Source organism: Ranitomeya imitator, chromosome 2 (assembly GCF_032444005.1).
Source record: "Ranitomeya imitator isolate aRanImi1 chromosome 2, aRanImi1.pri, whole genome shotgun sequence".
Lineage (NCBI taxonomy): Eukaryota > Metazoa > Chordata > Amphibia > Anura > Dendrobatidae > Ranitomeya > Ranitomeya imitator.
The window spans coordinates 171,880,705-171,904,447 of NC_091283.1; the positions used below are offsets into that span (position 1 = coordinate 171,880,705).

General features: G+C 44.1%; 1 protein-coding gene across 1 annotated transcript in view; it reads left to right on the forward strand.

Annotated features, from left to right (window-relative positions):
- LOC138662406 (collagen alpha-2(I) chain-like) overlaps positions 1-23,743 on the forward strand; it is a 554,904-nt gene that overhangs the window by 358,394 nt on the left and 172,767 nt on the right. Inside the window, exon 7 of the mRNA XM_069747980.1 lies at positions 22,555-23,118. Within this exon, the coding sequence (XP_069604081.1) occupies positions 22,555-23,118 (564 nt within the window). The remainder of the gene's footprint in view (positions 1-22,554; positions 23,119-23,743) is intronic.

Below are 23,743 nucleotides of genomic sequence, written 5' to 3' on the forward strand. Positions count from 1 at the left end.
AGAAGGAAATAGAAAGCTATCTTGCCTCAGAGAAAACCCCCAAAAGGAAAGATAGCCCCCCACAAATATTGACTGTGAATGGAGAGGGAAATGACGTACACAGAAATGAAATCAGAATTCAGCAAAGGAGGCCAATACTAAACTAGATAGAGAGAAAAGGATACTGTGCGGTCAGTATAAAAACTACAAAATCCACGCAGAGTTTACAAAAATGAACTCCACACCGACTCACGGTGTGGAGGGGCAAATCTGCTTTCCCAGAGCTTCCAGCTAGCCTGAATAACACATAGTGACAAGCTGGACAAAAAGAGACATATTTGCAAAGCAATAGAGTCCAAACAAATGGACAAACAAAAACTAGCAAAAACTTATCTTTTGCAGACAAGGACTGGCCATATGAGAATTCCAAGGAGAGAACCAAATCCAACCAAGAACATTGACAGCAAGCATGGACTAAAGCCCAGAGCAGGTTTAAATAACAAACCCAGGCAAGGCGATTAATGAAGGCAGCTGCTACAGCTACCTAAAGGAGCAGCAGTTCCACTCGAAACCACCAGAGGGAGCCCAAGGGCAGAACTCGCAAACATACCGTTAGCAACCACAGGAGGGAGCTCCAGAACGAAATTCACAACAGTACCCCCCCCCCCCTTGAGGAGGGGTCACCGAACCCTCACCAGAGCTCCCAGGCCGATCAGGACTAGCCAAATGGAAAGCACGAACCAAATCGGCAGCATGAACATCGGAGGCAACAACCCAAGAATTATCCTCCTGGCCATAACCCTTCCACTTGACCAGATACTGAAGCTTCCGCCTCGAAAAATGAGAATCCAAAATCTTCTCCACCACATATTCCAATTCCCCCTCAACCAACACCGGAGCAGGAGGATCAACAGGGGGAACCATAGGTACCACATATCTCCGCAACAAGGATCTATGGAACACATTATGAATGGAGAAGGAAGCTGGAAGGGCCAAACGAAAAGACACTGGATTGATAATTTCAGAAATCTTATAAGGCCCAATAAAGCGAGGCTTGAACTTAGGGGAAGAAACCTTCATAGGAACATGACGAGAAGACAACCAGACCAAATCACCAACACGAAGCCGGGGACCAACACACCGACGACGGTTAGCAAAACGTTGAGCCTTTTACTGAGAAAACGTCAAATTGTCCACCACATGAGTCCAAATTTGCTGCAACCTGTCCACCACGGAATCCACACCAGGACAGTCAGAAGGCTCAAGCTGCCCTGAAGAAAAACGAGGATGAAAACCAAAGTTACAAAAGAAAGGCGAAACCAAGGTAGCAGAACTAGCCCGATTATTAAGGGCAAACTCGGCCAACGGCAAAAAGGTCACCCAATCATCCTGATCAGCAGACACGAAGCATCTCAAATAGCTTTCCAAGGTCTGATTGGTTCGCTCCGTTTGGCCATTTGTCTGAGGATGGAATGCTGAAGATAAAAACAAAACAATGCCCATTCTAGCACAAAAGGACCGCCAAAACCTAGAAACGAACTGGGAACCTCTGTCAGACACAATATTCTCCGGAATACCATGCAAACGATCCACATGCTGAAAAAATAATGGAACCAAATCAGAGGAGGAAGGCAACTTAGGCAACGGCACCAAATGGACCATCTTAGAAAACCGGTCACAAACCACCCAGATGACAGACATCTTCTGAGAGACAGGAAGATCAGAAATAAAATCCATGGAAATATGCGTCCAGGGCCTCTCAGGAATAGGCAAAGGCAAAAGCAACCCGCTGGCACAGGAACAGCAAGGCTTAGCCCGAGCACAGGTCCCACAGGACTGCACAAACGAACGCACATCCCGCGACAAGGAAGGCCACCAAAAGGACCTAGCCACCAAATCTCTGGTACCGAAAATCCCAGGGAGACCAGCCAACACAGAACAATGAATCTCAGAAATCACCCTACTAGTCCATCTATCAGGAACAAACAATTTCCCCACAGGACAGCGGTCAGGTTTATCAGCCTGAAACTCCTGAAGTACCCGCCGCAAATCAGGGGAGATGGCAGAAAGAATCACCCCCTCCTTGAGGATCCCAGGCGGCTCAAGAACTCCCGGAGAATCAGGCAAAAAACTCCTAGAAAGGGCATCAGCCTTCACATTCTTAGATCCAGGAATATACGAGACCACAAAATCAAAACATGAGAAAAACAGAGACCACCGAGCCTGTCTAGGATTCAACCGCTTAGCAGACTCGCGGTAAATCAGATTCTTGTGATCAGTCAAGACCACCACACGATGCTTGGCTCCCTCAAGCCAATGTCGCCACTCCTCAAATGCCCACTTCATAGCCAACAACTCCCGATTGCCGACATCATAATTACGCTCAGCAGGCGAAAACTTTCTGGAGAAGAAAGCACACGGTTTCATCAAAGAGCCATCAGAATTTCTCTGAGACAAAACGGCCCCTGCCCCAATCTCAGAAGCATCAACCTCATCCTGAAAAGGGAGAGAAACATCTGGCTGACGCAACACAGGGGCAGAAGTAAAACGACGTTTAAGCTCCTGAAAGGCCTCAACAGCCGCAGAGGACCAATTCACCACATCAGCGCCCTTCCTCGTCAAATCGGTCAGAGTCTTCACCACACTAGAAAAATTAGCAATAAAGCGGCGATAAAAATTGGCAAAGCCCAAAAATTTCTGAAGGCTCTTTACAGATGTAGGTTGAGTCCAATCATGAATGGCCTGGACTTTAACAGGGTCCATTTCAATAGCCGAGGGGGAAAAAATGAAACCCAAAAAAGAAACCTTCTGAACTCCAAAGAGGCACTTAGACCCCTTCACAAACAACGCATTAGCACGAAGGACCTGAAATACCATCCTAACCTGCTTTACATGAGACTCCCAATCATCGGAGAAAACCAAAATATCATCCAAATACACAATCATGAATTTATCCAGATAATTCCGGAAGATATCATGCATAAAGGACTGAAATACCGATGGAGCATTAGAGAGCCCGAATGGCATCACAAGATATTCAAAATGGCCTTCGGGCGTATTAAATGCTGTTTTCCATTCATCACCTTGTTTAATACGCACGAGATTATACGCCCTGTTATGACCTGGTGGTCAGGACAATAATGGACCTGGTGGTTAAGAGCACACGGAATAACTTGATAGTTACTGATAATAAGGACGAGCTCTGGGACGTGGGAACTCTGCTGACCGCAATCCCTAAACCTATCAAACACACTAGAAATAGCCGTGGATTGCGCCTAACGCTCCCTATGCAACTCGGCACAGCCTAAGAAACTAGCTAGCCCTGAAGATAGAAAAATAAAGCCTACCTTGCCTCAGAGAAATTCCCCAAAGGAAAAGGCAGCCCCCCACATATAATGACTGTGAGTAAACATGAAAATACAAACACAGAGATGAAATAGATTTAGCAAAGTGAGGCCCGACTTACTGAACAGACCGAGGATAGGAAAGGTTACTTTGCGGTCAGCACAAAAACCTACAAAAAGACCACGCAGAGGCGCAAAAAGACCCTCCGCACCGACTCACGGTGCGGAGGCGCTCCCTCTGCGTCCCAGAGCTTCCAGCAAGCAAGACAACAAATTAAATAGCAAGCTGGACAGAAAAATAGAAAGCCAAAGAAATACAAGCTGGAACTTAGCTTCTGATGGGAAGACAGGTCACAAGAACGATCCAGGAGTGAACTAGACCAATACTGGAACATTGACAGGTGGCATAGAGCAAAGATCTAAGTGGAGTTAAATAGAGCAGCAGCTAACGAATTAACCTAGTCACCTGTGAAACTCAGAAACACCCACCAGAGGAAGTCCATGGACAGAACCAGCCGAAGTACCATTCATGACCACAGGAGGGAGCCCGACAACAGAATTCACAACAACGCCCCTCGAAGGTCGATTTTAGTAAACCAACTGGCACCCTTAATCCGAGCAAACAAATCAGAAAGTAAAGGTAAAGGGTACTGGAATTTGACAGTGATCTTATTGAGAAGGCGATAATCTATACAGGGTCTCAAGGAGCCATCCTTCTTGGCAACAAAAAAAAATCCCGCTCCCAACAGTGACGAAGACGGGTGAATATGCCCCTTCTCCAAGGACTCCTCTACATAACTCCGCATAGCGGCATGCTCTGGCACAGACAGATTGAAAAGTCGGCCCTTAGGGAACTTACAGCCAGGAATCAAATTAATGGCACAATCGCAGTCCCTATGAGGAGGCAGGGAACTGGACTTGGGCTCATCAAATACATTCTGGAAATCCGACAAAAACTCAGGAACTTCAGAAGAAGGGGACGAGGAAATGGACATCAAAGGAATATCACTATGTATCCCCTGACAACCCCAACCAGTTACAGACATAGATCTCCAATCCAGCACTGGGTTATGTACCTGTAACCATGGAAAACCCAGCACAACAACATCATGCAAATTATGCAACACCAAAAAGCGAATATTTTCCTGATGTGCTGGAGCCATGTACATGGTTAACTGAGTCCAATACTGAGGTTTATTCTTGGCCAATGGCGTAGCATCAATCCCCCTTAAGGGAATAGGACTCTGCAAAGGCTCCGAGGAAAAACCACAGCGCTTGGCAAATTCTAAGTTCAGGGCAGCGCCAGAATCCACAAATGCCATAACAGAAAAGGACGACAATGAGCAAATCAGGGTAACAGACAAGAGAAATTTAGGCTGTACAGTACTAATGGTAACAGACCCAGGAACCCTCCTAGTACGCTTAGGGCAATCAGAAATAGCATGAGCAGAATCACCACAGTAAAAACACAGGCCATTCTGACGTCTGAATTTCTGTCTTTCTGCTCTAGTCAAAATCCTATCACATTGCATAGAGTCAGGACTTTGCTCAGAGGACACTGCCATATGGTGCACCACCTTGCGCTCACGCAAGCGCCGATCAATCTGAATGGCTAGAGACATAGATTCGCTCAAACCGGTAGGCGTAGGAAAGCCCACCATAACATCTTTAAGGGTTTCAGAAAGACCTGTTCTGAAAATAGCAGCCAGAGCCTCTTCATTCCACTGAGTGAGCACAGACCATTTTCTAAATTTCTGGCAGTATAACTCTGCCGCTTCTTGACCCTGACACAGGGCCAACAGTGTTTTCTCAGCATGCTCTACTGAGTTAGGTTCGTCATACAACAATCCGAGCGCTTGAAAAAATGCATCCACACTCAACAATGCCGGATCCCCTGTTTCAAGAGCAAAAGCCCAGTCTTGAGGATCACCACGCAGTAAGGATATGATGATTTTTACTTGCTGAATGGGATCACCAGAAGAACGGGGTTTCAAAGCAAAAAACAATTTGCAGCTATTTTTAAAGTTCAAAAACTTGGATCTGTCCCCAAAAAACAAATCCGGAGTAGGAATTCTAGGCTCTAGAGCCGGAGTCTGGACAATATAATCTTGGATACTCTGGACTCTTGCAGCAAGTTGATCCACACGAGAAAACAAACTCTGAACCTCCATACCAGAGCATATATCCAGCACCACCCAGATATCAAGAGGAAAAAAAGACAGAACAGAGCACAGAAAAAAAAATGGTTCAGAACTTTCTTTTCCTTCTTTTGAGATGCATTTAATTCATTTCTGGCCTGCTGTACTGTTATGACCTGGTGGTTAAGAGGCCACACTGATATGACCTGGTGGATAAAATGCAACATGGAGCGAGCTCTGAGAAGGTGGTATCTCTACTGACCGCAGTCCCTAATCCTAACAGCAACACTAGAAATAGCCGTGGGATGTTCCTGACTCTCCCTAGACACCTCTTCACAGCCTAAGAAATAACTACCCCTAAAGAAGGAAATAGAAAGCTATCTTGCCTCAGAGAAAACCCCCCAAAAGGAAAGATAGCCCCCCACAAATATTGACTGTGAATGGAGAGGGAAATGACGTACACAGAAATGAAATCAGAATTCAGCAAAGGAGGCCAATACTAAACTAGATAGACAGAGAGAAAAGGATACTGTGCGGTCAGTATAAAAACTACAAAATCCACGCAGAGTTTACAAAAATGAACTCCACACCGACTCACGGTGTGGAGGGGCAAATCTGCTTTCCCAGAGCTTCCAGCTAGCCTGAATAACACATAGTGACAAGCTGGACAAAAAGAGACATATTTGCAAAGCAATAGAGTCCAAACAAATGGACAAACAAAAACTAGCAAAAACTTATCTTTTGCAGACAAGGACTGGCCATATGAGAATTCCAAGGAGAGAAACAAATCCAACCAAGAACATTGACAGCAAGCATGGACTAAAGCCCAGAGCAGGTTTAAATAACAAACCCAGGCAAGGCGATTAATGAAGGCAGCTGCTACAGCTACCTAAAGGAGCAGCAGTTCCACTCGAAACCACCAGAGGGAGCCCAAGGGCAGAACTCACAAAAATACCATTAGCAACCACAGGAGGGAGCTCCAGGACGGAATTCACAACATGTACCCACAAACTGCTCTCCCTAAAGCTCTCAATGTTCAGTGAAAAACAGAGAAACAGAAGAGAAGCTCATTGTCAAAGGACCATAAGTATGAAAGTCACATATGAGTGAAGTGTCCATGTGATGACTACTGGAACCTGCAGAGCTGAATCCTGACATCGCAGCTTCTGAATTCTCACAACTAATACACTGCACACTTTTAGGATTTCTCCTTGCCGGTGGACAGTCACGTCAGCACAACCATGCGATTTGTATACCTCTGACCACATTCCGACTAGACATGCCCGGCCTCACTCAGTTCATTTTCATTGAGTGAGGCCACACAGGTCTAGTCAGCATGTGACTGCATGTATGTCAATCGCCAGCACGAGACACCTGACAGTGTGCAGGGCGCACTGTGAGAATTCAGAAGTCTGCAGTCACAAAGATTGACTGCAGACTCATCACAAACCCGGACATCCCCTTTAATGCTCCTAATATAAATAAAAACATGAGAGTTAGTTAGTATCACAAATAAAATTTATATCCAGGTACCTTATACTGTAGATGATGTTATCTCTGGAGTCGTTCTCCTTTTCTTCATCTTGTCCAGACCCCATGATGAGTTTTCTCATCCACAGCTCGTCTCTGCAGACTTCCATCTTCTACGCTCTTTTGCAGAAAATTTCCACATGATGCCCTTAAAGATATGTGTCATTAAAATGCTCCTGTATAAAAAATTGCCCCTCACTATATTGTCTGCACAAAATATGATCCCGGCACTGTCCCTCTTATGGTACATGCTCTTTACACTGACCTCTCCTTTCCATACCGGCCCCCTCTTCACACTGTCCTCTCATACTGTGTCCCCCCATACTCTCTCATCACACTCCCCCTCCTTGCTATACTGTCCCATCCTGGCTGTGCTCTTACACTGTCCCCCCATGCTACCCCCCACTACTCAGTTTCTATTCTGTGCCCACTCACTTTTCTCCCAAATACTGTCTCCTCATACTATTCCCCTCCCTCCTCATACTGTCTCCTCTCACATCCCACTGTTCACCATACTGTCTCCTCATATATTTACCCCCTCACTTTCTATACTGCCTGCTCACACATTTTCACATCGCTACTCATATTTTGTCCACATACATTCCCCCATTCGCTTCTCATAGTGTCTGCACCCATCCCCCATACTGCTTCCTCATATATGCCCCCATTTCCCCATACTGTTTTCTCAGATATGCCCCATTCCCCATACTGTTTCCTCATATATGCCCCCAATTTCCCTGTACTGTTTCCTCATACATGCCCTCATTGTCCCATATTGTTTCTTCATACATGCCCCCAATCTCGTATGCATGGCTCGCCCCCCCCCCGTCCCATCTTGTATGTATGGCTCTGCCCCCCTCTCCCATCTTGTATGTATGGCTCTGCTCCCCCTCCCATCTTGTATGTATGGCTCTGCTCCCCCCGTCCCATCTTGTATGTATGGCTCTGCTCCCCCCTCCCATCTTGTATGTATGGCTCTGCCCCCCCGTCCCATCTTGTATGTATGGCTCTGCTCCCCACGTTCCATCTTGTATGTATGGCTCTGCTCCCCCTCCCATCTTGTATGCATGGCTCGGTTCCCCATCCCATCTTGTATGCATGGCTCCCCCATCCATCCCCCGTCCTCCTCCCATCCTCCTCTGTCCTCCTCCCTCCCTCCCCTGTCATACTCACCTTTCTCCTCCGCTCCGAAAGTCCCTGCATCTCTGTCCCGGCCCTGCAGCTTCTTCCTGTGTGAGCGGACACATGGTACCGCTCATTAAGGTCATGAATATGCATCCATATTGGGAGGTTTGGGTGGGCGGTGACCTCGGACTTTAATTTTAAAAAAGAAAAGCAAAAAAAAAACCACACAGCTTGCTCAGGTGCTGCCCCCACCACATCCTGGTGCCCTAGGCACATGTCCTCAAGTGCCTAGTGGCCATTACGGCTATATATATATAATTACTGTCATCATCACTGAACTATTCCCCTTCATTTCCTAATGTTATGTTTACAAGTGTCGATCTAGGCCGTTAAACAACCGCTGATCAGATACATACATGCAAGCTATTTGGTGGCCGTTTAATGGTGCACAGAACAATCGCTAATAGGCTTATCTTATGTGCATAGAATATGATTTTCTGCAGAACACCTGCTCAGACACGACAATATGTTGATCTTTTAAGCCAGATGAAAAATCATTATTGCACTAGGAGGTTTCTGTGGGAAAACATGAGAAATTAAATCTTGCACCCATTTTTCCTTGAAGTCTGACAAACTTTGCTCCTGACGAACCCTTATGGGCAATATTTGGATACTTAAAACTAGATAAATCCACCTGCTCTCCAGGGGCCCGTAAACTACTGCATTTGGTGTTGTCAGCTGGTACTGGTTATTTTGCAGACATGGATCCATGACCATGCCCCTCCTTTCAAGATTTTTCTAGAAAAACTTGTCGTTTCTGCTACAGAGGAATTGGGTTGAGGCCTCTTTGCATAAAGAGGGAAGGGTGCAGGCCTTTTTTGAAACTTGGGAAAGCTTCATCTCTCTGCTTCCACAATGCAGCCAGAGTGACATTAAGGGCTCATACCCATTTGTGAGAAAAACTGACTAGTTCAATCCGATTAAAAATCGGATTGCACTCGGACCAATGTTATTCAATTGGATACATCTCTTCTGCGATTTTTTTTCCCAGCTGAAATCGGACTGAGAAAAAAATTGCAGCATGCTGCGATTTGCTGTGTACCTCGGACGAGACTTGCCAATGTAAGTCAATGGTTGCAAGAAAAAAAAATAGCACAGCATACGGACCATTCGTATTACGTCCGTTTTTTACAGATACCTTACCATTCTGTGGCGTAGAATACTGTAAATGGTCCTGTAAATGATTGTAGAAAAATAGTTGCAGGGAAAAAAAACGAATTGCATACGCATGTCATGCAGATGTCATACGGATGCTATGTGAGAAAAATCGCTTTGTACTCGCATGACACTCATCCGTTTTTTCGGTCCAGATTATGGACTTTTTTTTTTTTTTTGCAAATGCGTATGAGCCCTAACACTTGTTTTCAGCCGATGTTCTGGTACCAAGAGCAGCTACTACTAGGGGGGACACCCGTATAGTGATATCTCTGGGAAAGCCTCTGCAGAGACACACTTCTGGGTGTTGGGGTGTATTTTGGTGTCTTTGGGTCTTGAGCTTAAAGTTAGGCCGGTGTCACACTTGCGAGTGCAATACGAGAAACTGGCGTGAGTCTCTAGCATCAATACCCGGCACTGCCGCCGGCGGTTCGGACCGGAGCATTCAGCTGCATAGAAATACATGCAGCCGCACACTCTGGTCCCGAGTGGCGGCGGCAGTGCCGGGTATTGATGTGAGAGACTGGCGAGAGTTTGTCGCATTGCACACACAAGTGTGACCCCGGCCTTAGGCACCCATGCTGAGTGTATAATGGGTAAAAAATGTACCTGTCTTTGACATACTTCCCTCCCCCCCTTTTTTTCCTCTCCCCGTCTTTTGTTTGACTTATTGTCCTGTGAACCAATGCAATCTCTAGCATAGATGTTTTGATATATTTGTCTCAAATAATGCTTTAATTGATGTATGTGCAGCGCCCCAGGGTCCTGGTCGTTGCAGTAATGTCATTCTTCCACCAGGTGGAGTGATGTTCAGTCTGATGGCAATAAAGGAGATCACCTTACCAGGTATCACAAACCACACAACACACTTCACACTCCTGTCCACCAGGGGGAGCTATGCTCCTATCTAGTAGGGCACTCCTCACAATTAGGTAAAACTGGTGGTCTGGATAGGAAGTTAGGCAGAAGCTGACTGGGGATTGACCGAGGCAGAATCTGACTGGGTGTAAATACTTAGACTGTATATCTGTTTCTGTTTGCCCTCAGTTCAGTTACTTTTTGCCCTTACCTAAGATGGAGTCATTGGCCTCACGGGGGCCATCTTGTTTCCTGTCAGATTTTCCTTGTTCCTGTCTGTGGTGTATTTAAGGGAGCTCTGTATATATACTCATTGCTTGAGTATCTTGTTCCTGACTTGTGATCAAGCTGGAAGAACTGCTATCTTGCTGGTTTCTTCATTACTTTGGGATACCCCGTCTGTCTCCGGTTCTACATCTCTTCATTGCAAAAACTTGTTTCCCTGGATCTCTTTATCAGCGAAGGACAATATTATAATACAACCCGTATAGTCTACAGATGTTTACAGCTGGTTAGAAAATACTATTAAAACATAGCTTTTATTTTAATACGCTAAAATCACTATATTACCACGTGGTTACAAAGTGCCAGTGCTCACAACATAGTGCAAAACATAAAACCGTAAGAAAATCTTGGCAAACCACACATATGCCTCTTCTCAGGGAGAAAATTTTTTGCCCTTTACTGGGTATAGCAGATAATGGAGATACTACATCAGTCCCCTTTATTATTGCTTATTATCTCTTAGGGGCATTTTCCAACCCCTTCCCTGAACACGGAAAGAGTGCTGTAAATTTCACCCCACAGTTCACTTAATAATGTGACCAAAGTCCGTCTGGTTTAGACCAACAACCCCAATATACATGCTGGCATATGCCAAAACAAACACAGCGGATCCTCTTGCTGTCACTTATTATTGCATATGGTGTTTACACATAAAACGCAAGCTCCACAAATAAACAGAGGAATACAGAAACCTCTCTCATGTTTTTAAACCATAGATGCTTCCGGAATACATATATACCCCTCTCAATATACTGGTAGGTATATGTTCACTTCGTGCATCGAATGGATTTATATCAAAGTATGTTAAGGTTTATACTCATCCATGGGACCGGGTCTTCCCAGCGGTGCCTTTTTCAGAGTGCCAGGGATCCTTCTCTTTGGTAAGTGCAACGTAGCACTCCGTCCCTCAATCCCTTTTAGAGCTGATGTCTCCCAACGTTTCATAACAATATTCATCAGGGGGGTACTGACATCTTAGCAGCATACATCGGTGAGCATTGCTCCCTGGCACTCTGGTTTAAAAACATGAGAGAGGTTTCTGTATTCCTCTGTTTATTTGTGGAGCTTGCGTTTTATGTGTAAACACCATATGCAATAATAAGTGACAGCAAGAGGATCCGCTGTGTTTGTTTTGGCATATGCCAGCATGTATATTGGGTTGTTGGTCTAAACCAGACGGACTTTGGTCACATTATTAAGTGAACTGTGGGGTGAAATTTACAGCACTCTTTCCGTGTTCAGGGAAGGGGTTGGAAAAAACGCCCCTAAGAGATAATAAGCAATAATAAAGGGGACTGATGTAGTATCTCCATTATCTGCTATACCCAGTAAAGGGCAAAAAATTTTCTCCCTGAGAAGAGGCATATGTGTGGTTTGCCAAGATTTTCTTACGGTTTTATGTTTTGCACTATGTTGTGAGCACCGGCACTTTGTAACCACGTGGTAATATAGTGATTTTAGCGTATTAAAATAAAAGCTATGTTTTAATAGTATTTTCTAACCAGCTGTAAACATCTGTTTCCCTGGATCTGCTCTGCACTCGTCTCTGCCGCTGGACTGCTCCCTGCTAGGAGGCCTGGTCTGGTCTCCAGGTCTCTGGACCTGACATACTTGGACTTCCACGGTCTGTACACGTGCTTACTGCCTATCCAGCTCTGTCTGCTACTAACCTGCTGTGTCATAGTTGTTTACCTGCATATCATTATAAATATTCTTGAACTCTTAACCTATTGTCTCTCGGCCTCTTTTCTGACCCATGATACTGATCTACACTGCACTTAGCACTAAGTTTATTACAGAATACTCAAGCCCAAAAAATGGAGATCTCTGGGTCAGATTCTATGGAGGTGCGAATGAAAAAACTTTGCTCATTTGTCTCTGGACTTTATGGGGAGCTGCAGGCTATAAAAACTAAACTTGGGACATTAGAATCGCAAACTAATCACAATGCGAATGTGGCCAATACGTCTATTCAGGCCTTAGCGTCTCGACTTTCAAATGTGGAGACTACAGTTGCAACCATGGTATCTGCTCCAATTCCGGCTCCTGGTCTGGCTTTTCCTAAACTCCCACCATTCAGGTTTGGTGGTGAAAGAGAGAAATTTCGGGGTTTTTTGAATCAGTCAGCTGTATTTCTCTGCACGTGCGGCCCAGTTTGCAACTGATTGGGATAAAGTGTTGACCATAATTATGTTGCTAACAAACAAAGCGTTAGCCTGGGCTAATCCACTGATTGAGACTAATGATGTGTGCCTGAATTCCCTGGTACCTGCCTACCTGCGGGGGTTGGCGCCCTAGGGGAAACATTATTGCGCCCCCACTCCACAGCGGCTGGCCCTAAGGTCCCTATTGAACCCTAATGTACGCCCAGGGTCCCACTGCCCAATCGCACACCTAAAGGAACCCCTGACGACTAGACATAGACAATTCCTACACCTAAGGATAACTAGACCCCCACACTGTGCCATAAAAACAATAAGGAACATGTGGGAGAGAAAATGATGGTTAAATATAAGCAGCCTTGGAGCAACAAACTCTACTCCACTGAGCAAACAATGATACCATCAATATGCTGCACACATGCTGTCAGATGATGTAAATGGATATGCTGGTGAGTATGCCTCCAGATTAACTATGGCTATTTACAGTGCCTACAAGTAGTATTCAACCCCCTGCAGATTTAGCAGGTTTAATAAGATGCAAATAAGTTAGAGCCTTCAAACTTCAAACAAGAGCAGGATTTATTAACAGATGCATAAATCTTACAAACCAAAAAGTTTTGTTGCTCAGTTAAATTTTTATAAATTTTAAACATAAAAGTGTGGGTCAATTATTATTCAACCCCGAGGTTTAATATTTTGTGGAATAACCTTTGTTTGCAATTACAGCTAATAATCGTCTTTTATAAGACCTGATCAGGCCGGCACAGGTCTCTGGAGTTATCTTGGCCCACTCCTCCATGCAGATCTTCTCCAAGTTATCTAGGTTCTTTGGGTGTCTCATGTGGACTTTAATCTTGAGCTCCTTCCACAAGTTTTCAATTGGGTTAAGGTCAGGAGACTGACTAGGCCACTGCAACACCTTGATTTTTTGCCTCTTGAACCAGGCCTTGGTTTTCTTGGCTGTGTGCTTTGGGTCGTTGTCTTGTTGGAAGATGAAATGACGACCCATCTTAAGATCCTTGATGGAGGAGCGGAGGTTCTTGGCCAAAATCTCCATGTAGGCCGTGCTATCCATCTTCCCATGGATGCTGACCAGATGGCCAGGCCCCTTGGCTAAGAAACAGCCCCACAGCATGATGCTGCCACCACCATGCTTGACTGTAGGGATGGTATTCTTGGGGTCGTATGCAGTGCCATCCAGTCTCCAAACGTCACGTGTGTGGTTGGCACCAAAGATCTCGATCTTGGTCTCATCAGACCAGAGAACCTTGAACCAGTCAGTCTCAGAGTCCTCCAAGTGATCATGAGCAAACTGTAGACGAGCCTTGACATGACGCTTTGAAAGTAAAGGTACCTTACGGGCTCGTCTGGAACGGAGACCATTGCGGTGGAGTACGTTACTTATGGTATTGACTGAAACCAATGTCCCCACTGCCATGAGATCTTCCCGGAGCTCCTTCCTTGTTGTCCTTGGGTTAGCCTTGACTCTTCGGACAAGCCTGGCCTCGGCACGGGAGGAAACATTCAAAGGCTGTCCAGGCCGTGGAAGGCTAACAGTAGTTCCATAAGCCTTCCACTTCCGGATGATGCTCCCAACAGTGGAGACAGGTAGGCCCAACTCCTTGGAAAGGGTTTTGTACCCCTTGCCAGCCTTGTGACCCTCCACGATCTTGTCTCTGATGGCCTTGGAATGCTCCTTTGTCTTTCCCATGTTGACCATGTATGAGTGCTGTTCACAAGTTTGGGGAGGGTCTTAAATAGTCAGAAAAGGCTGGAAAAAGAGATAATTAATCCAAACATGTGAAGCTCATTGTTCTTTGTGCCTGAACTACTTCTTAATACTTTAGGGGAACCAAACAGAATTCTGGTGGGTTGAGGGGTTGAATAATAAATGACCCTCTGAAAAGACTTTTCACAATTAAAAAAAAAAATAAACAAAGAAATAACATTCTTTTTTGCTGCAGTGCATTTCACACTTCCAGGCTTATCTACAGTCCAAATGTCACAATGCCAAGTTAATTCCAAATGTGTAAACCTGCTAAATCTGCAGGGGGTTGAATACTACTTGTTGGCACTGTAATACTCATCCAGCCCCAGCATGCCATCCACCTCTCCCCAGTACCGCCTCAACGTGTTTCACCTCTTCGTCTCATCAGGAGGCCCTGATCAAGAAACATGTGTCCCGATGTATCAGATAAGTATAAACCAAGTTTTCATGCTGCTCCAAAGTCACCTGATCATAACACCCTTTATCACCTTTATGGGTTAGGGTTGGCTTATCAGTGTGTATTCTTGTTTTTTTTTCTATTGAAACGCATGCGTTTAAAAACGCAAGCAAACGCATGTGCTTAAAAACGCATGCGTTTACATAGACAGCAATACTTTTTTGCGGCAAAAAAACGCCTTTAGAAATTACTACATGTTGCATTTCCGCAATAAAACGCAAGCATAGAAACGACGCATGCGTCGTCAAAACGCGGCAAAACTCATGCAAAAAAACGCTTGCGTTTTTAATGTTAAGTATAAAAAAAAATGCATGTTTTTTTGCGCTAAAACGCAGCGGCAAAAAACGCAAGTGTAAAACCAGCCTTACAACAAAAAACCTACAATTTTTACGAGAAAAGCTAATCCCAGGTATAATGTAAAAACAATATAGATATATTGCCTTATTCTATACAAATACCTCATATTTTTACCATAAAATAGGGGGCGCTGTCTTTTTTCAGTAGGGGATACAATACAAATGCAGAAATGCAAGGAATGCACAACATTCAGATTATGAGCCGCAGAGCTGATACTCCAACCCATCCAACCCATCAACTGTCTGAGAATTTGTTGATTGCCATAAATCTCTTCTTAAGTACCCAGCCAGCGGCTTAATGTCCCACCATGAAGGAGATCAGGCCCGGTTCATTATCTGTGCTGACAGGAGAGAAGGGGGATATGCTATAAATTTAGGTAAACTAGCGAGCCTCTCTTTGAAGTTTTGCTGCAATGAAAAATAGCAAAACATCAAAATGGAAATATGACAATAGCCCAAGGCTGCGAAGGTCTGTTTTGTTTAGCCCACTGTATTGCCAGGGGTCCCAGGATTGAACAACCCCTTCCCCCCCCCAAGTTGTCATATCTTTAAAAAAAAAAGGTAGACACAGTCTGCAGGTATCCTAACAAAATAAACCCTCCCTTCAAATGCTCTTTTAATTTTACTGGGCATCTATGTGTGAGGGGCAGGGAGGCAATAAACAGCAGTTTGCTTGGTGAGCAGGGTCACATCTGTTTTCTGGGCTTTGACCATCATTATTGAAAGCAAATGGAAAAAGTACCGGCAAGAGGTAACTGGTAGAACTGCCAGTGACCAGTCTGCTCAGGGCAATGGTCGGTGTTTGTTTACAGGATCTTATCCACATTCTCCTAGTCATTGCTTACTGGGAACCATCATCTACACAGGTAAGAACCTATTCCTACATATGGTCATTGTCACAGAAGTGTAAGCAGTGTAGATCAATGGCTTAAGCAGGGCATTTGTGCTGGACGTCACTGGGAGCATCAACTAACCACTTTCCCTGGACCAAAGCATTTAGATAAGAGTGAGAGTAGCACACAATGCAGACATTTAATCTCTGTTCAGACTACATTCAAGCATTATGTTTGACGTATACACAAGCATGTCCGTCTAAACAGCCTAGTGACCTAGTATTAAAAAATGAAGTTAACACCACTTTTGCTACACAATTAAAACATATACCACTAAATGGCATATTTCTGCAGTTGAATAGCCTACACACTGGAGAACGACTTTGTCATTGTCACGTGGGTCGATATGTTTCTTTGCTGGTTGATCAATTATGCAATTAGAAACAATCCAAAAATGAAAACAAATTGGAAAGTTTATCAGATCAGGAGAATTATGTGCTGGTAGTTTTCACAGTGAGATGGTAATCATTTTCTCATGGTGATTATTTTGGCTGGATTGTTGGCGATGTACTCAGGGGCATAGTCATAAGTGATAGAAATTGCTATGATGATAATCACTAAGTGGACAGAAACTGATGACCAGATGTATGGTTTATTATAGTCACTTAACTAACGCCATCATATTCCACAGTGCTTTTCAGACATTATCGTCACTGTCCCCATTGGGGCTTTCAATCTAAACTCCCAATCATTATGTCATTGGAGTGTGCGAGGAATCCGGAGACATGGGGGGAACTACGCAAGTACAAACTCCCTGCAGGTGTTGTTCCTGGTGGGATTTGAATCCAGGACCCCAGTTCTGCAAAGCAACAGTGCTAACCACTGAGCCACCATGCTGCCCATACTAGCTACATCTAGCAATGGCCACCAGACATAATGAGAATATGAGGAACTTGGCCATTCTCCATCCATCTATGTAGTATTCCATATGTTTATTTTTTACATCTATAACGTATCCTTTTTATACATCAACAATTAAAATAAAAAAAATAAGGTCACATTTAGTTTCCTATGTTAATAAATGCATTGGAGCCATACACAATTGATGTCATACGAATGGTGTAATATAGGACTTTTTATGCATTCTTTAAGTTTAATGGACAAGTCTATTCTAAAAAATAGATCAGAGTAGGCATGTTGCAATATTTTCTAATTGTTAACTACTGGTCCATGGTGCTTATGTGAACGTTGACTTGTGAATAGTCTGAGTGGTCCATTATGCACACTGACGTAAACTACGCTTGTCTGAATAAACCTTTAATATAATAGCTTTATATTGTCACAGCAAGCAGTGATGAGCACTAATATACACTTTGTGATAATACATTTATCAGAATGGTTTCACACACTTTTTGAGCCACCGGTCAAAATGCGCTGCAGATTTTTTCAGCATCTGGTGGATTACATTTTCGACTTTGCTGACTTTGCTGCTACTGTAATAAACTGCTAAATTGTCCACAGATCTGAGCACAAATATCTGCAGGATATCCACTGTGTGTAAAGATAGCTATTCAGTAGATTGATAGTAATTTATCAGTTGGAGAATTGCCAGTGACATGCCACCTTGGCATCTTGGAGTTTCTGAGTGATGGACAGGTAGCACAGGGATCACAGACTAAAGTAAGGAATAGAAATGTTTCTCAATACCTATTTCATCAGTCATCGTGATTGTAAAACCTTTAGTGTCTGCATGAGAGGATTTTAATTCTAAGTAATCATTGACATACAGGTTTCCCATTGTGTCCTGCTCATCAACCTCTAGGTCCATCACAACAGCGTGAGCACAGTAGGACCAGATGCAACCCATAAGCTACTGGTACTAAAACACAGCTTATTAAAGTAATCATCTGAAACATGTCAAGCGATTTTACAAAACCTCAAAAATTCACCAAGAGATGTAAGAATGAGACTGCTCCGCAACCCCAATAATACAGACTGATACAATGCAGCAGAATGATCAAAACAGTATAGATTAGTTTACACAGGGAAACCCCTTTCATGAGTGCCAGAAATGTTGTCACTTTCCTCCCAGGAACCTGATGTGGACACACTTCTCCCACATGGAGAGTAGACATTATATTGTTTATCTGGTCATTTGCTCTGATGTGTTACTTCCTTTGCTCTTATCTTCCCTTGTGAACCAACTCTGTAACCCTGACAATAGTATAACTGGCCCAAGATGTTGGGGGATGTCAAGCAGGTTCAATGAAGTCCAATTTTAGGTAGTAGATTTTTAGATATTCATCAATGGGTATTAAGTGGAGCAAGCCAACTAATTAATGTGTATGGAGTTGTTCCCTAGATGGCAGATGTTGGAGGAAAGAAAAGTTGGACGCTTTGTATTTCATGATCATCATAACCAATCCCCTTGTACTCACAGGAGGTAGGGCACTGGCCAAGTTTACCTGGTGGTGGCGTATGCCCATGTCTTGTCCAATAATTGCACCAAGCTTCATAATTAGAGGGCTGTCTCTTTTGCTTGACTATTACCATCAAGAGTGGTGTGGTTGTGCTACTCTCATGGACATATAAGATGGTTTGAAAGGTGGCACGTTCTTGCTTTAGACAGCCCTGGATGCGACCTGCTGATACTAAAAAGCTGTGTTCTGTAATTGCGCGAAGAGCCAACATTTGTAATTGCTTGAATAATTGATCTGCCACCTGGCATACAGCCTAATTATGACCCCGGTATCAGGGAGGCACTTTTGGTTTGGTGCTGAAAAGTGAGATACAGTAGGTACAGAAAGTATTCAGACCCCTTTACATTTTTCACTCTTTGTTTCATTGCAGCCATTTGGTAAATTCAAAAAAAGTTTTTTTTTCACATTAATGTTTTTTTCCACCCCGTTTTACCTGCGGATTTCCTTTTTTTTTACTGTGCGGATTTCACCTGCGGTTTTACACCTCCGGGTTCCTATTGAGGAGCAGGTATAAAATGTGTTTCCGTGTGGTAATTTCTGCAGCATGTGCACTGCGGATTTGGTTTTCCATAGGTTTACATGGTACTGTAAACCGCATGGAAAACTGCTGCGAATCTGCAGCCAAAATTCGCAACTTGTGCACATACCCTACAAATAAGGCTACTTTCACACTAACATAGTAACATAGTAACATAGTTAGTAAGGCCGAAAAAAGACATTTGTCCATCCAGTTCAGCCTATATTCCATCATAATAAATCCCCAGATCTACGTCCTTCTACAGAACCTAATTGTATGATACAATATTGTTCTGCTCCAGGAAGACATCCAGGCCTCTCTTGAACCCCTCGACTGAGTTCGCCATCACCACCTTCTCAGGCAAGCAATTCCAGATTCTCACTGCCCTAACAGTAAAGAATCCTCTTCTATATTGGTGGAAAAACCTTCTCTCCTCCAGACGCAAAGAATGCCCCCTTGTGCCCGTCACCTTCCTTGGTATAAACAGATCCTCAGCGAGATATTTGTATTGTCCCCTTATATACTTATACATGGTTATTAGATCGCCCCTCAGTCGTCTTTTTTCTAGACTAAATAATCCTAATTTCGCTAATCTATCTGGGTATTGTAGTTCTCCCATCCCCTTTATTAATTTTGTTGCCCTCCTTTATACTCTCTCTAGTTCCATTATATCCTTCCTGAGCACCGGTGCCCAAAACTGGACACAGTACTCCATGTGCGGTCTAACTAGGGATTTGTACAGAGGCAGTATAATGCTCTCATCATGTGTATCCAGACCTCTTTTAATGCACCCCATGATCCTGTTTGCCTTGGCAGCTGCTGCCTGGCACTGGCTGCTCCAGGTAAGTTTATCATTAACTAGGATCCCCAAGTCCTTCTCCCTGTCAGATTTACCCAGTGGTTTCCCATTCAGTGTGTAATGGTGACATTGATTCCTTCTTCCCATGTGTATAACCTTACATTTATCATTGTTAAACCTCATCTGCCACCTTTCAGCCCAAGTTTCCAACTTATCCAGATCCATCTGTAGCAGAATACTATCTTCTCTTGTATTAACTGCTTTACATAGTTTTGTATCATCTGCAAATATCGATATTTTACTGTGTAAACCTTCTACCAGATCATTAATGAATATGTTGAAGAGAACAGGTCCCAATACTGACCCCTGCGGTACCCCACTGGTCACAGCGACCCAGTTAGAGACTATACCATTTATAACCACCCTCTGCTTTCTATCACTAAGCCAGTTACTAACCCATTTACACACAATTTCCCCCAGACCAAGCATTCTCATTTTGTGTACCAACCTCTTGTGCGGCACGGTATCAAACGCTTTGGAAAAATCGAGATATACCACGTCCAATGACTCACCGTGGTCCAGCCTATAGCTTACCACTAGCGTCGGTACGGGGCCGTCGCCATATGTCGGCCCGACGTACTGACGCAAACTGCGAAAAAAATGAGCAACGGGGCAGCGGATTTCACAATGCATCCGCTGCCCCATTGTAAGGTCCGGGGAGGAGGGGTTGGAGTTCCGGCCGCGCATGCGCGGTCGGAAATGGCAGACACGACGCACAAAAAAACATTACATACAACATTTTTTTGTTCCGAGGGTCCGCCAAAACACGACGTGTAGCCATACGTCGCAATGCGTCGGCTAATACAAGTCTATGGAAAAAAAACACATCCTGCGGGCAACTTTGCAGGATGCGTTTTTTCTCCAAAACGACGCATTGCGACGTACGTCACACAACGCTAGTGTGAAAGTAGCCTTACCCAGTGTATATACTGTATATGTAAAGCCTATGTTATATCTTCAGGTACTCACACATACTAGGTTACAATCGGCCACCATGTGCTTGATCAATATCACAGTAGATCTTTTGTAATAACGATCAATATGGCAGACATAACTAACAAATCAAAAACATTTTTTGCTTGTGGACAGTTGTAGTGACGCCATGTATATACATAATTCCAGGCGACAACATGCCAAAAAATCTGAGATGAGCAAAATGTTTTTTTGTTTTTTTTTAACTTGCAGTCATCCAATGGTTCCTGATCATTACAAACAATCATTAGTGAAAAAATTCTAATATGTTGATTAACCGTAAATAGTCTAGATGGACCTTGTAGGGTGACTTCCTGCATAACATATAAACTATCTAGAACATATATTGTAAAGTCAGAAAAAATCACTGCACTCGTATGGTTTTCAAATGCATTAATTGGAAAGTTTATTTAAATTGGTGAAAAAGGAGATAATAGGCGAATTGACGTTTCGGCCAACCCGTGGCCTTGTTCACAAAACCGCCTGTTAGAACTCTGTTGTATATAAAGAAGGATCCTTTACTTTGTGTTGAGTCATACAAAAATGGTATGGAGGTATACCTAGCGGGGACGCTAGACAACGTGTGCCCACGCACAAAAGCCGTATCCTGCGGCCGGAACAAATCTTGTGGCTGGACTGTGGGTATAGTGAGCAAAAATATATCAGGTACTGTTCGTCCCGTATGTTCTGATATGTCCTCAAGGTCACATAGAGATATAGTGCTATGTTAAGTACGCATACAGTGGACCCAATGTGTTCTGGTGAGTTCTCATAGAGAAGACCCTCCTTAGGCATATGGTATGCTGCCAGTGGATGAAGGAATCTCGTCCGTTTCAGTTATCGTGCAGGCAGGGCACAAGCGTTGGTGGCGTAGTGGAGGAGGCCGACACAATCCTGTGTCTAGGCGTTCCACTGCCTAGACACAGGATTGTGTCGGCCTCCTCCACTACGCCACCAACGCTTGTGCCCTGCCTGCACGATAACTGAAACGGACGAGATTCCTTCATCCACTGGCAGCATACCATATGCCTAAGGAGGGTCTTCTCTATGAGAACTCACCAGAACACATTGGGTCCACTGTATGCGTACTTAACATAGCACTATATCTCTATGTGACCTTGAGGACATATCAGAACATACGGGACGAACAGTACCTGATATATTTTTGCTCACTATACCCACAGTCCAGCCACAAGATTTGTTCCGGCCGCAGGATACGGCTTTTGTGCGTGGGCACACGTTGTCTAGCGTCCCCGCTAGGTATACCTGCATACCATTTTTGTATGACTCAACACAAAGTAAAGGATCCTTCTTTATATACAACAGAGTTCTAACAGGCGGTTTTGTGAACAAGGCCACGGGTTGGCCGAAACGTCAATTCGCCTATTATCTCCTTTTTCACCAATTTAAATAAACTTTCCAATTAATGCATTTGAAAACCATACGAGTGCAGTGATTTTTTCTGACTTTATGACGTATGGGATTTAACATCCCGTTCACTGGCACCGTGAACTATACTGATTGAGTGCTAGCTTTCATTTCTTCTCTATAGAACATATATTGGATTCTTACTGAGAAAAAAAGACATCCGGCATATATCTATAGGAAGTGGTTACAGTGTCTCTATTTGTCGTTTTACGATGGTTTCACCTAATTGTGACATATTTTTTTCCCAGGGTCTTCAGTCTAACACATCACAGAAGGAGTTAGGGGGGAATGGGGCCACAGCGGAGCAGGCCGTGGATACCGTATCCCACAAATACCTCACTGAGCTGGACTTGGCGACTATGAAAGAAGAAGGGTTCATACCGGCTTCTGGTCAGAATTCACTTCTTGTTCCTGGTTCTATCGGGAAAGTAATAAAGAAAGATGAACTGCACAAGAAAGTGGACCCTCTTGAGGAAAATATCACAACTGAGAAAAAGGAGAAAAGTTCTGTAGAGACGGGACAGCTTCCTGTTGACAAATTTAGTGGTGACATTGTAGACCTTACCAAAGACCTCACCATTGCCAAACCAAGCTCAGTGCCTATGATGAATGTGACCCTCAACCCAATGACAAGTGCTACAGCACCAGTAATACAAAGACTAGAGACAAGTCCCACAATTCAACCTATCTCGTCCAAAGATGACTATCCAATAGGGGGGTCGGGAGATTCTGGAGTTATACAGGTGACTTCTACAAGCCGAAAGATAAAGAAGACACCTGTCCGGGGGTATCCAGGACCACGTGGTCCTCCTGTGAGTAATGTAGTGTACATGGTGCTCCATCTTCAGGTGGGACACTCTATGGCCGGCGTCACACTTGCGAGTTTTACGGACGTAAAAGCGCAGAAACTACGTCCGTAAAACTCGCAAAAAATACGGCACAATTATTCTCTATGCCCCTGCTCCTATCTGCCGTATTAAACTGATCCGTATTATACGGCTTTCTACGGCCGTAGAAAATCGCAGCATGCTGCGTTTGTCACCGTATTGCGCAAATAAAACGTCAATGAAAGTCAATGGAAGCCCCAAAATTACGGATTACACACGGACCAGCAGTGTGACTTGCGAGGAATACGCAGCGCTGTTAGAGAGAAAAGCCGGTAATTCAATTACCGGCTTTTGCTTTCTCCTTCCTAAACCCGACATGATATGAGACCTGGTTTACATACAGTAAACCATCTCATATCCCCATTTTTTTTTTGCATATTCCACACTACTAATGTCAGTAGTGTGTATATGCAAAATTTGGCCGTTCTAGCTAGTATATTAAGGGGTTAAATGGCGGAAAACATTGGCGTGGGCTCCCGCACAATTTTCTCCGCCAGAGTAGTAAAGCCAGTGACTGAGGGCAGATATTAATAGCCTGGAGAGGGTCCAC